At 40.4% G+C, this 12,757-nt stretch overlaps 1 protein-coding gene across 3 annotated transcripts in view; it reads right to left on the reverse strand.

The window, feature by feature from the left end:
• The window catches only part of ADGRG2 (adhesion G protein-coupled receptor G2), a 137,592-nt gene that overhangs the window by 32,158 nt on the left and 92,677 nt on the right, over window positions 1–12,757 (reverse strand). For 2 of the 3 annotated variants that reach the window (XM_045996494.1, XM_045996495.1), the window contains 5 exons: window positions 11,394–11,432; window positions 9,442–9,483; window positions 7,134–7,187; window positions 3,441–3,493; window positions 2,556–2,611 (listed from right to left, as the gene is read on the reverse strand). In XM_045996494.1, the coding sequence (XP_045852450.1) occupies window positions 2,556–2,611; window positions 3,441–3,493; window positions 7,134–7,187; window positions 9,442–9,483; window positions 11,394–11,432 (244 nt within the window). The remainder of the gene's footprint in view (window positions 1–2,555; window positions 2,612–3,440; window positions 3,494–7,133; window positions 7,188–9,441; window positions 9,484–11,393; window positions 11,433–12,757) is intronic. The other variant, XM_045996496.1, reaches the window with a different exon arrangement.

Consider the following 12,757-nt stretch of genomic DNA (forward strand, 5'->3'; position numbering starts at 1 on the left):
ACCCCCAGGCGGCTTCTTCTGGCAGAGGGCCCAAGGGACAGCCAGCCCAAGGCGAAATTTCTGAGAGCGGCCCACCACTCACCGTGGGGCCCTGCACCCCTGATTTCTTCCTCACTCCCTCTCCACCTGACCCCACCGCCCTCTAGCACTCTCCAGCCCCCATTCCCCTCCTCACCACTCCTCTTCCAGAATCTCCCTCATTCCTTTCCTCCAATCCCTCTCAAACAACACCTTTATTTCTTCAATGTGGACGAGTTTCACGAGAGGTTAGGATTAAAGAAATTTAGTTAAAGAATTCACTCTAGGAGTGCCTGGGTGGCTCAGTAAGTTAAGCGTCTACCTTCAACTAGGGTCATGATTTGGGGGTCCTGGGATGGGCTGTGTCAGGTTTCCTGCTCAGGGGGAGCCTGCTTCTCCCTCCTTCTGCCCTTTGAGAATTATAATAAATAAAGATGAAGAAGAAGAGGAGGAGGGGGAAGAGAATTCACTCTAAGGCAACCATTCTCAACTGCAGGGGCGGAGAGACAGACTCTGCCCTGAAGAGGACATTAGGCAATATCTGGAGATGTTTTTGATTGTCACAGTTGGGGGCTGGGTGTTACTGGCACCTAGTTGGTAGAGGTCAGGGATCTGTTACAGACCCTACAGTGCAAACACAGCCCCGCATACTAGAGGACGATCAGGTACAAAAAGGCAATGGTGCCAAGGCTAAGAAACCCAGCTCCAAGGAATGGGCAATAGTTCTAGGTGGTTCCAGGGAAGGTCTAGAGGAAAGAAGAGAACGACTGTGACAACAATAAGTAGTCAGCTAGCTTTTCTATTTGGCAAGAGCCGCTCCTCCTTAACTGTGCTCAGAGGCTACCTTTCCGGGGATCTCCCTGGTCCCTGGGTTCGAGTCCATCCACTCTACCTGCTCTATATTTAGATTGTAGAACATCCTTTGGAGCCCTAGACATATCACCTTCATTGCAGGGATTGTACTGTACCATTATTTGTTTGCATCCTAGGTCTATGCTACCAGACTCTAGACTCCTGGTTCTAAAAATTGGCCTCAGGCTGGAACCACCAGGGGGCATTCAAATGTACCAACTTCTGTGTCCCAGCCCCCAAATACTGATCTCATTGTTATAGTGTGCCTGGACATCAGGATTTTTAAAAGCTCCCCCAGGTGAGTTTAATATGCAGCCAGGGTCGAGAACCATTGTTCTAGAACAGTTTTCCACCTGAGAGTTGGGTTTATCCCAAAGGCCAAACACATAGTAGGTGCCCAACAAATGCTTTGTGGCTTTAAAGGAATTCCTCTGTATTTCAAGCCTAATAATTCAGATGAATTGTAAACATGCAAATTTGTGTTCTATTTATAAATTTGTGAGTTTAAAAAAATGTATCCTGGGGCGCCTGGGTGGCTCAGTCAATTAAGTGTCTCCCTTCAGCTCAGGTCCCGATCCAGGCTTTCTGCTCAGCGGGGAGTCTGCTTCTCCCTCTGATTCTCCTCCCTCTCGTGCTCTCTCTCTCACTCTTTCTCTCTCACAAATAAAATAAATAAAATCTTTTTTAAAAGTTGAAAAAATTAAAAAATGTATCTTATCCACATTGTTTCCCATCTAAAGTTTAAGATACTTCTAGGACATTGCTATTTTCAGCTTTTTATTTCATACATATACACTGAATAGCTAGGAGAGCTATGTTTTTATTAGGAGTTCAAAAAATAGGAATAAAGACAGAAACACGACTCCTGTCCATCCCAGTTCTCACTACTCCACACTCAGGGGAGCCCTACAGATGTCTGGTAGCCCCCAGATGGAATCATAAGGCTCCCCTCTACGTCCACACTGCTAACGCAGGGGAAGCAGCCAGGTCAAAATGCTAATTGAAAGGATGACCCTTAAAAGAGCGTTCTGTTTTATTTTGCTTTGCTTTTGACCTAGTTCAATGTCATCACAGATACTCCCTGGACCTTTTGGATTTGGTTCAAAATTTGATGCAAACCTCATTTGAGGGGTAGTAGCAAGGTTAAGAGCAGGTGGATTTTATCTCTGATGTTGCTTCTGAGCACGGGGCTGAAGACACGATGTTTCCGCGCCCAGTGACGCTCAGGTAAGACTGACTGGCATTTTGACCTCGTGTCTGACTGGGAGCACCTGTATTTGTAATGTATTTCTCACTGTCCATGCTTGAACCTGGAAGCTGGTACCTACTTCACAAAGACCTCTCTCTGACTTTTGAATGACTGAGGCTTCATGAAAGCACGAACAAATGGAACACACGGCATCCCACCTAAAACTCCTCTTCCAACCTTTCTACCAAATCATATTAAAGCTCAAATACCAATTCAAACTGACCTCTTAACGTATCTACGGAGCATCAAGGAGAAGAGCCTCACGGGGCTATTTGATGACGGGTGACAACTGTCTATTTGCTAAGAAGTCAAGAACCAATTCTTTATAAGCTTTGGGTCTATTTCCCCTTCTCAGTTTCCAAAAGTAAAGACCACTCAACAAGCATCTTTCCGTGGCTGATGTCTTAACTGTTAAATCAAGCAGGAGATTACTCACCTCGATTCCCTTAGAGACAGGATGCCCGATAAGGTGCCATTAGCCGCATTTTGATTCTGTTAGGGGTACAAAATCATTAAGAATATAACAAATACTGTTGTGGGTTTTTTTTTTTACACTCTCTAACAAGAAGTTGTTCTTCAATTTCGTTGGCCACCCAAAGAAATACACCCCAAAACGGAATGTTAACCAAAGATCAAATCCTATCGACTGAGCTGGTTTTTGTTTTTATATTTCCTATAAAAAATATTCTGAATCAGCAAGTCCAATGTGCTCACTGATTTCATCGTTCCAAGGGTTCCCCCAAAAGAATATGTTAAAGCTCTCCACATGAAAAGGTCCCAGATGTAAGTAAGGATCCCAGTGTAAAGAGGGAACTTGGTAGCAGACTCCATTGCATTTCTAGCACCTTCTTCCTCACCTGGCATGTAGTGGGTGCTCAGGAAATAGTCACTAAAAGAACAAACCACATTTGGCTGGGATCCTCTGACCCAATCTAGGTCATGGGAAGACTGAATGCCCCGTGGGCTGGAACAGGATCAGATTCATAAGACTCCTCTTAGATTCAATATATTTCTTATTGCCAGAAGTTTCTACTATAATTTAAAAATTTTTTTAAAGGCAATAGGTTTCCATCATATAAACATTCAGCAGCAAGCTTAGTGAAAACTGAAATATGCTTATTAACAAAATACCGTGATTATTATGAAGTCAAACCCTCTTGACAAAGCTAGTGATTCAACAACACATGTTTTTATTTAAATTTGGTCCTAAAAGTAAATATGCCAAATACCATGAATAATCTGAACCTTAAACAAATCTTTAAACACACAAGCACTTGCTTTTTAAAATTACAATTTAAAAAAAAAATCTTTTAAAACCTACCTGGGTACCATTGCTTTCTTCATATGGAAACATTATTTCACCTCTAAAGAATGCTAAAAATAAATTTGCAAAACAAAATTTGAGACTTGCATCCTTACAGCTTAAGGATTACTACAACACAGGAAAAGATTATCAGATTAATAATGAATGATCAAACTAATAAAATAAATAGTTTCATCAAATTCTTTGCAGTTACTCACATTTACTGTCTTTTCTGTCAGAACTGTACTCAATGACCGTCAGTACAATTTTCAGAAAATGTGAACAATAAATTCTATGTGGGAATGTGCAAAGAGAAAAACCTTGTCTCCAGGTCAAGAAATTTTAATCCTACATGCTGCTCATCAGAGCCTCATTTCCCATAAAGATGCTAACTTGGGGAACTGGCTCTAACATACAAAATATTTTGGGGGGCGCCGGGGTGACTCAATCGGTTAAGGATCTGCTTTCAGCACAGGTCATGATCCCAGGGTCCTGGGATTGAGCCCTGTACCCGGGCTCCCTGCTCGGCGGGGAGGCTGCTTCTCCCTCTCCCTCTGCCCCTGCTTGTGTTCGTGCTCTGTTTGTCTTCTCTCAAATGAATAAAATAAAATCTTTAAAAAATAATCTTTTGGGGTTTTCTGGTTGTAGTTACATACAAAAAGGAGGGAGAGAAAAAGTGTTTCTCAGAAATTAAGCAGCCGTATCACAGTCTAGTTATTCCTTGTCATTTGACTTTGGTTGTTTTTTTTTTTTTAAGATTTTATTTATTTACTTGAGAGAGAGAGACACAGCAAGAGAGTGTGTGAGGGAAAAGCAGGCTTCCCGCTGAGCAGGGAGCCTGATGAGGGGCTTGATCCCAGCACCCAGGGGTCATGACCCGAGCCAAAGGCAGACACTCAACGGATAAGCCACCCAGGTGCCCCTTTTTCTTCTTTTTAAAAATAGAGCTACCCAGTGCCATCTCTCCCCCAAGAACAAAGTTAAGATTTTTCTTTTGAAACCTGAATAGTATGCAGGGAAAATCCTTTCTTCAGTTGAACAACTCATTGTGTCCTTCATCCCAGAAATGCCAGAAAACTCTGGTCTTAAAATGCGCACTTCGGGAAATATAGAACTCAATTTCGGTCAACCTGTTTCCTACAGGGTGTACTTGGAGGGGCTCCGAGTCAATCGAAAAAAAAAAAAAAGAAAGAAAGAAAGAAAATAGAGACTGCTTAACAGAAGTACACTGTGTGCACTTCATAATCTACAGAGATAGAAAACCGGCCTCTTGAGCAGAAGGCAAAGAGGTCATACGAACTACAGCAGGTGTCAGCCATTTTTCTGGTATCCGATCAGATATTTAAGGTTTTGTGGGCCATACGTTCTGTCAGAACTACTCAGCTTTGCAGTTGTAGCATGAGAGATGCCAAACAATATGTACATGAATGACATGGCTATGTCCCAATAAAACTTTATTTACAAAAACAGGTGGCAGGCATTATTTTGACTATGGGCAGTTGTTTCTCAACTCCTGAGCTGGAGGCTTCAATGCCTTCTCAGCCATCTCTTATAGCAACCCAAAGTACCACTGATGCCCACAGCCAAGAACCCGATGGTCCACTTCCACTTAAAATGGCCAACAAAATCACTGGTCCAGTAACTAACAGGATCTATCTTTTTTAGCAACTTCCCTACTGAGAACCTTAACTTGGGCGTATGGATAGCAAAATCTCAATTAACGCAGCATACAATCATTAAAAGTAAAGATGCTTGATATATGCATAGAATTACTTCTAAATTTAGGGGGGGAACCCTTAGCTATTAAAAATATATTTAGTGAGTTCATGCTGACACCCACAGTTTCTCTCCCTCACCCCCCTTGGTTCTCCAAGTTCATCCTTCAGTCTTGTGGAACGCACGCTGAATTTCATAAACGTGCCGGGAGCCCAGAGGTAGCAGGGCAACCTGGAAGCTTTCGACCCTTAGCCTAACTCTGCCTGGTCAGCTCCCAGTTTTTTTCACCAGCCTCCGTTTCCCTTAATGATCTCCGATTGGAACCTGCGAGAAGTGAAGGTTTCTACTTTCTGGCAGGATACCATGGGGTTTTGGGTGCCAAAAGAGTTGGTTCCCTGATGACGTTGTTTTCACCAGGCACTAAAACAAATGGTCAATTCAGTCACTTAATTGGGGAAAACATTACTCCAACCAGCTTCCTGGCATCTGTTATTCAAGATGACCGTTTGTTTTTTTTTTAACTGAACGTTCAATTTTCAAAGTTATCAAACATCATGAAGACACAACACTAAACTAGACATTAGTCACCAGTCCAAAATACAGATGAAGCGTAAAAATAATGAAATTACGGAGATTTCAGTAAGAGAAGGGTAAGAAAAGAGGGAGGGAAGAAGAAGAAGAATTACACCATATGTGAAAGCGAAATGTATCTAACAAGTCTTTTTTCCATTTAATCAAAGCCAGCTAATATCTGCCAGTACCTGGTACGTTCTATCATCAAAACGTTCATATACATAAATCTCACATTCACACAAGCAGAAAAGTTTGGGGACCATTCTTTGAATACAAAGTTTTCTTCTTTTCTAATACTATCCAACCTTAACTTCTTTTACTTGAAGTTGTTTCCTATGTTTTTAAAACAAATTGTTAAAGGAAACAGAACAAAAGGCACAGAAGAAACGGGAAACGTTCCTATAAGGATCGTTTTTTAAGACTTTAATATTACAAAATACTTCACTACCTTCCTCCTCTCTCTTCCCGTGATCCAGTTCTGACCTGCCACACCACGTTTTTATGTTTTTCACATCTGCTCTCATTTTAATAAGGAAAGAAACCCAGAGAGCCAAACCAACGTGAGAAAAATGGCTGTTTCATTCCTTCTGGCCCATGGCAGAAGGGAAAATATTCCCATTTCAAAAACAGCGTGTTCTCAAGAGATTTCCATCTTTTTTTTTTTTTAAAGATTTTATTTATTTATTTATCAGAGAGAGAGAGAGCACAAGCAGGCAGAGAGGCAGACAGAGGCAGAGAGAGAAGCAGGCTCCCCACTAAGCAAGGAGTCCGATGTGGGACTCGATCCCACGACCCTGGGATCATGACCTGAGCTGAAGGCAGCGGCTTAACCAACCGAGCCACCCAGGCGCCCCGAGATTTCCATCTTCAATTCAAAAAATAGTGGGCACAGTCTGGGTTAAGGATGGCAAAGTACACTCTGGGCACTGCTGGAATTAGCATCCAATTAAACTAGGTGTACGTGAGGTTTTCAACATTCCGGTACAGCGGTTTATTTTACTTTTAGCAAAAGACAACACCCTCTTTCTAAGCTATAATACTTAAGGACCTATGGAAAGACTTGAGGGATTTATATACCAGAAGTGGCTTTCAATAATTAAGTTCATTACTAGTTAACATTCACAGATCAACTCTAAGGGTATTGGTTACGGATTTAAAGCTATGGCAAAAAATATTTGGTGTAGAGCTTCATGTTCTCGTATTAAGGAAGTTCATCATCATCTCACTAAGCAACAGGGAGATCATTTCAGGCAGATCCAACATCCGCTTCTGTTTTCATTTGGGACTTCTTAGTAGCCAGGCGATGTGAAAAGAGAGAGAGATCAGAGAGATACGCATCACATCCTCAACAGGAGAAAAACAAACCTTTTCTCTCTCTGGAGCTCATTTATCTGGTAATATGCAGTGTACACAAGAACTAACCTGAGTCGTTGCAAATAGACGACAAATTGCAGATATTTCTCTGGGGTTTGACTCCTGCAAAGAAAACAACCCAGCCGGTTAAACATGTCAACACCTACACTTACATCCTACATCGTCAAGAGAATTCACAAATTTAGGCATCAAATGTGGACCAAAAATATCGCAAGTCGGGTATCATTGGCTGGATGAATTCCACGAATTCCACAAAGACTAGAGGAACCAGAGACCTTTCGTTTCGTAGCTGCCCAGCTACACAGCTGGACTCTTTACTATTCCTTAGTATGTCACTGTCTAATCCCCTACTCCTCCCTCAAAATGTTTGTTGTCCTGTTCCCAATTGATCCCTCTCCCGTCTGACATAAAAAGACCAGTGTGAAGGCAAATCGAGCATAGAGACTTTAAATGCCATAGCCCTTACTCATAGATCCTCCTTCCTTTCCTGGGCAGGGGAGTCCCTGAACGCTCTAATGCTGGTCTTATTTCCTTATGCAAATATATTAAGATATAATAACAGTGTCATGATGTCATCGCGCCTAGGCAAAAACCTAAACCTAAATTCAAAACTATTTGCTCAACAGCCACCGTATTCGACAGGTTTTGGAAGGCTGCAGATACAGAACCTGCCCTCAACGAGCATGCAATCTAGTAAGTGATGGTAGCCGGTCAATAAAAAGTTATAGTGAGGGCAAAATGGAGGGAAGGCCAGGACAAGAGACCACACAGGCATACAAAGGAGGGAGAGACGAATGGGAGATGAAATAAGCCATGTTAGAACCAAAAACTTCATACATGTTCACCTATAAAACACTGCATCCTTTGGTGAAAAGTCTCTTCTTTTGACTTTGGTCTCTTCTTTTGACTTGAAGAGAGCTCAAGGTTTACTCCCCTAAAAATCTTGCCTTAATTTCATCCTTTTGGAGAAGTATATGAAACTATAGTAAATGAGGGGCAAATGCTGATAACACATTAAGCAAAGTGCCAAGGGGAAAAGACTGTTACATTAAAGAATATTTTGCTGTCCTTGTTAGGTCTGGCTTGGTCAGAATTATGTATGCAATGCCCGATTGCTGTTTTATTTCCATTGTACTTTAGGAGTGCCTAATTGTTTTCTTAAGAGAACGAGTTTGGACACAAACTAAAATTAGAACTTGAGTTAGTGCATATATGAAATGGTTTCTGCCAGAACAATCTGGGTGACATTTGCTGTATAGGTATCATGCTTCGACTAAGAGTTTTGATTCTGTGAACAAACTGAATTTAGGTGCCACAAGGTACCCGACATGTAGAATTCTATACTGTTTCACAGCAATGTTACCCATGCCAAAATAGAAATTTCATTTTGAATATACCTGCTTTAGATGGTGGGTAGTAATGCTTTAAATGTTCTCTACAATCCTTGGTGTACTACTGGTCACTCAGTGTTACATTCCATCTCTCATCTTTCTCTAAATTTTTGGCACCTTTGTTTCCAGTGATGTGTGTCTTTTGCTGCTCATGAACCCTGAGAATTTTCTTTCCCATTCTTAGGGCTGCTATCTGTAATTTCCCCCGAGTACATGGCCAAAGCTCATCCTTTAAGTCGTGAGTGAGAAAACTTTGTAAAGGGTCAAAAAATAAATATTTTAGGCTTTGTGGGCCATATAATCTCTGTCACAACTACTCGACTCTCCTGTTCATTGTACCAAAAAAGTAGCCATAGATAACATGTAAACAAACGGGCATGGCAGTGTCCCAATAAAACTTTATTTACAAAAATAGGCAATGGGCCATATTTGCCCCGCAGGCCACAGTTTGCCAACCCCTATTTTAAATCAACCAGAAGCCTTTGTTAAGCAAATCGCGTATTCCTACTCTTGCACTAGGTACTTAATAGTACATCCCTTTATTTGATTTCAAAAGAGTTTGAGGTTGACTCCTCTAAGAATCCTTCCCTTATAAATTACATCCCATCAATAACCACTAGCACCAGCCCTTTTATTTCCCACACTTCTTAACCATGTCAGAAACACTTGTGTTATCATTTGCCTTTATCTGCATACATGTTTGTGTTAGTTATCTCTTTATCTGCCTTATCTCTCCCCAAACTAGAAGATTCTGAAGGGTGGGCACTGTGTAACATCCTGAGTATATAGCCCCAGACACTTAGTACAACTTCAGGTACCCAGTGCATAAACATCTATTCATTAAGAACAGATTTCATTTTAAAAGGTAGGAAAAAAGAGAAAGAAAACATAAAAACCAGCCATTTGTTTCATTTTACTTCAGTTATAAAAAAGAAAAAAGTCTTGATATTGATAGTAAATCATACCTGATGCATTGAAGGTTTTTACTATAGTGATTTTAGTTTTTTCTGCAAAGAAGCAATTTAAATATTAGAGCAGAACTGTTGCTTGTTTTTAAAAAACAATTTGCCATGAGTAGCATTTTAGTGAAGTGCTAAGAAAATCATACTGTTGACACCTTTTGGCCACTATGGCTCTTCCCGGCAGCAGAATAAAGGGAAATCACATACCCAGATCCTATAGCATTGAAATAGGGTGGGTGTGGGCTTTGGATTCCCATGTTTACCCAGTTCTCTCCCACCCATTACGCACCCCACTGTTTGTGCCGTTCTACTGCGGTTTCCACGTACTGCTGCTAGACAAATTAATGTGCAGTTACACTTCAGATATGTAGAATTAAGCCACTCTCAGGACCTTCAGGTGACAGGTTGCAAAGAAAAGGTGGTTCAGAATAAAATTTAATGGAAACACAAGATCTAAAATACTGCATACTCTATAATCAAGAAAATGTCCTGCTATTTTCTCTAGGAGCTAACATAATATTATCGCTATTACATCTGTAGATATAATTATTCTCAAAGAGGCTGAAACACTCGACTACGGCTGTACAATAAGCTCACAGCAGAATCAGGACAGAATTGTTCAAACCGCAGGCCAATAGGAACAGGCTCTGAAGAAGCAGACCTTAGAAACGGCTTCCCCAGAGTATGTTGGGTTCATTTCTCAGATAACGGAGAACCAGGTTTAGAAATCCTTGCCCTAAGGATGGCCAATTAGAAGAGGCTGTGATCGGGGCACAGATTTGCAAAGGTCTGTTTGCCTGGGTGAGTGGCCAATTCTGAAGAGAACACAAAGCTCAGATCTTGGAGAAGCACTTAAGAATGATAACGTTACACTACCAGCTTCTGAAACCTCGATTGTGTTATGTGTGACTGATGAGTTCCCGTTTCAGTGTGTGACTGACTCATGGGTAATGACTGGTGGTCATTACAGATGCTGACAGTATTTTGCATTATCATATAGTATTTGGTTTGCCCCGATACCATCCTTCCCAGAGCAAACAAAACACATCTGTGAAATGAACTTCCGGTTCTAGAAACAAAAGTGCTTTTGGGGAAAAATGTTCAACCTCACTAATCGAGACTGTAAAACAGAACCTACAGAATTGAAAGCTCTGATAATATGTGATATAGTCTCAGCTCTCAGCAAAGGTACGGTGACACGGATATCCTCATTCACTGCTGACAGGAATGTTGCTGGGTACAAGCTTTCAGGAAGGTAACTGAACAGTATATATATCAAGGACCTTAAAATACTCGCCAACCGCTAACCCATTACATCCAATCCTTAGAATGCTTCCTACGGAAATCGGGAATGAATGCAAAATGTTGGCACAAGGATGTTCATTGCAACAATTTCTATTAAAAAAGTAGAAACAGCTTTAAGAATGTTCAACATATGGTACATAATGGAATATTATCAAGTCACTAATAGTAACAGACAGCTGAAAATACTTATAATTTAATATGAAATCAAAAGGGCAAAACATAAAAAGCTATATACACTATGACTATTGTGTAAAAGACACACACACACACACACACACACACACACACTGCATATGTATATATGATCATGAATGGAAATATACCAAATGATTAACAGTAGCAGTCTTAGAAAAGTAACATTAGAGATGATTTCTACTTTTTTCACTCTATTTTTCTATATTCTCCATTTGTTATGAGCTAAGATACATTATTATTATAATTTTTTAATGTTATTTTAAATGTAGGGAGTTCAGGAAAATGATAACACCAGAATGACCCTATCAAAGTGAAATGAGTAGTAAATCAACAATTGAAGGCACAGGAAGTAGGCAAGGAGACAACATTTAACAACCCAGAAGACTGACCACACAAGTGAGAAACCCAAGAAGGCAGAGGACGAGCTATTGTATTTAGAAAGAACTTGGTATTACCTGTTTTGTTTAAAGTGGATAACACACTCGAAGTAGCATCTGAAATAAAGTAATGGAAATTAAGCCTAATTATTGATACGCTTAACAAACACATGCATCTTCTAGATTCCTTAAACATTTCACTTTTCCCCAAATCCTAGAGAAGCTAGAGAGTTTTGCAAAAGCCGGCTGACACTATCAACTGTATTTGGTGCCCACCACGCCACACACCAACCATTCTCCAAACCTCAGACACGAGTATTCATTCTTTTAAAATGTGTTTCCCAAACACAGGTGATGTGTCTAAAATACAGCAACACTTCTATGATTATTAGATATAAATGAATTCACTTATGTTGTTTAATATTTTATCCCTTTTATACTCCATTATACTGCAAGTCCCTAAGGGATATATTTCCAGTTAATACCAACTTTAATACACAGCCCTGCAGACGCTTGATGGTACACTCCTATAAAGCAATCTTTAAGTAGCTTTAGCTTAAAATTAAACTTCTTAAACATTATATTTAACTGACTTTTAGGGAAAAAAAAACCTCATTTTGATCTTGTTTCCCTTAAAATTCCATTGAAAATCTATTCTAACTGTTATTTCTTTAAATAGAAATCATGGTGTCATTTATTATTCTGGATGAAACCTTAAGGGGGAAAGGCACATAATATCACACTTAAAAACCCACATACAATGGATCTAAAAACTACTGCCAAAGCTATTTTGAAGATGTTCTTTCACTTTAAAAAGTAATTAAATGTAGGGGCGCCTGGGTGGCTCAGTCAGTTAAGCATCTGCCGTGGCTCAGGTCATGATCCCAGGATCCTGGGATCGAGCCCCACATCGGGCTCCCTGCTCAGCGGGAAGCCTGCTTCCCCCTCTCCCACTCCCCCTGCTTGTGTTCCCCCTCTTGCTGTGTCTCTGTGAAATAAATAAAAAAGTAAATCTTTAAAAAGTCATTAAATATAAAAAACAGTAATATCGAGCCCATCCCATTAAACCAAATATGAATTTAAACCAGTTTCGATCAGTGTGAATTTCATCTAGGATCCTTTAGCTCCTTAACCACCAAGAGATTTTTATTTTAACTAAATAAAGGACTGTGATGAGATTTGTATTTTAACTAAGTAAGGGACTGTGGAAAGGGTTAGGTTTGGGCTGCACAAAGATGAAGGCTGCCTACCCACAGAGGGGAACGCACAGAACGTGACACAGCCCACTTCTCGGGTGTCATGAAGAAGCTGGGATTTTTTCTTCATGTCGTGCTACTTAAGATTTGATAAAATCATCTGTAAAAGGGCTGTCTTTGAACACTCCATGCCGAATCATTGAAGTCACTGGATGTGCTTTCCACATTTAAACAATCTGTCATATA

The sequence above is a fragment of the Meles meles genome, chromosome X, assembly GCF_922984935.1.
Source record: "Meles meles chromosome X, mMelMel3.1 paternal haplotype, whole genome shotgun sequence".
NCBI classification, from domain to species: domain Eukaryota; kingdom Metazoa; phylum Chordata; class Mammalia; order Carnivora; family Mustelidae; genus Meles; species Meles meles.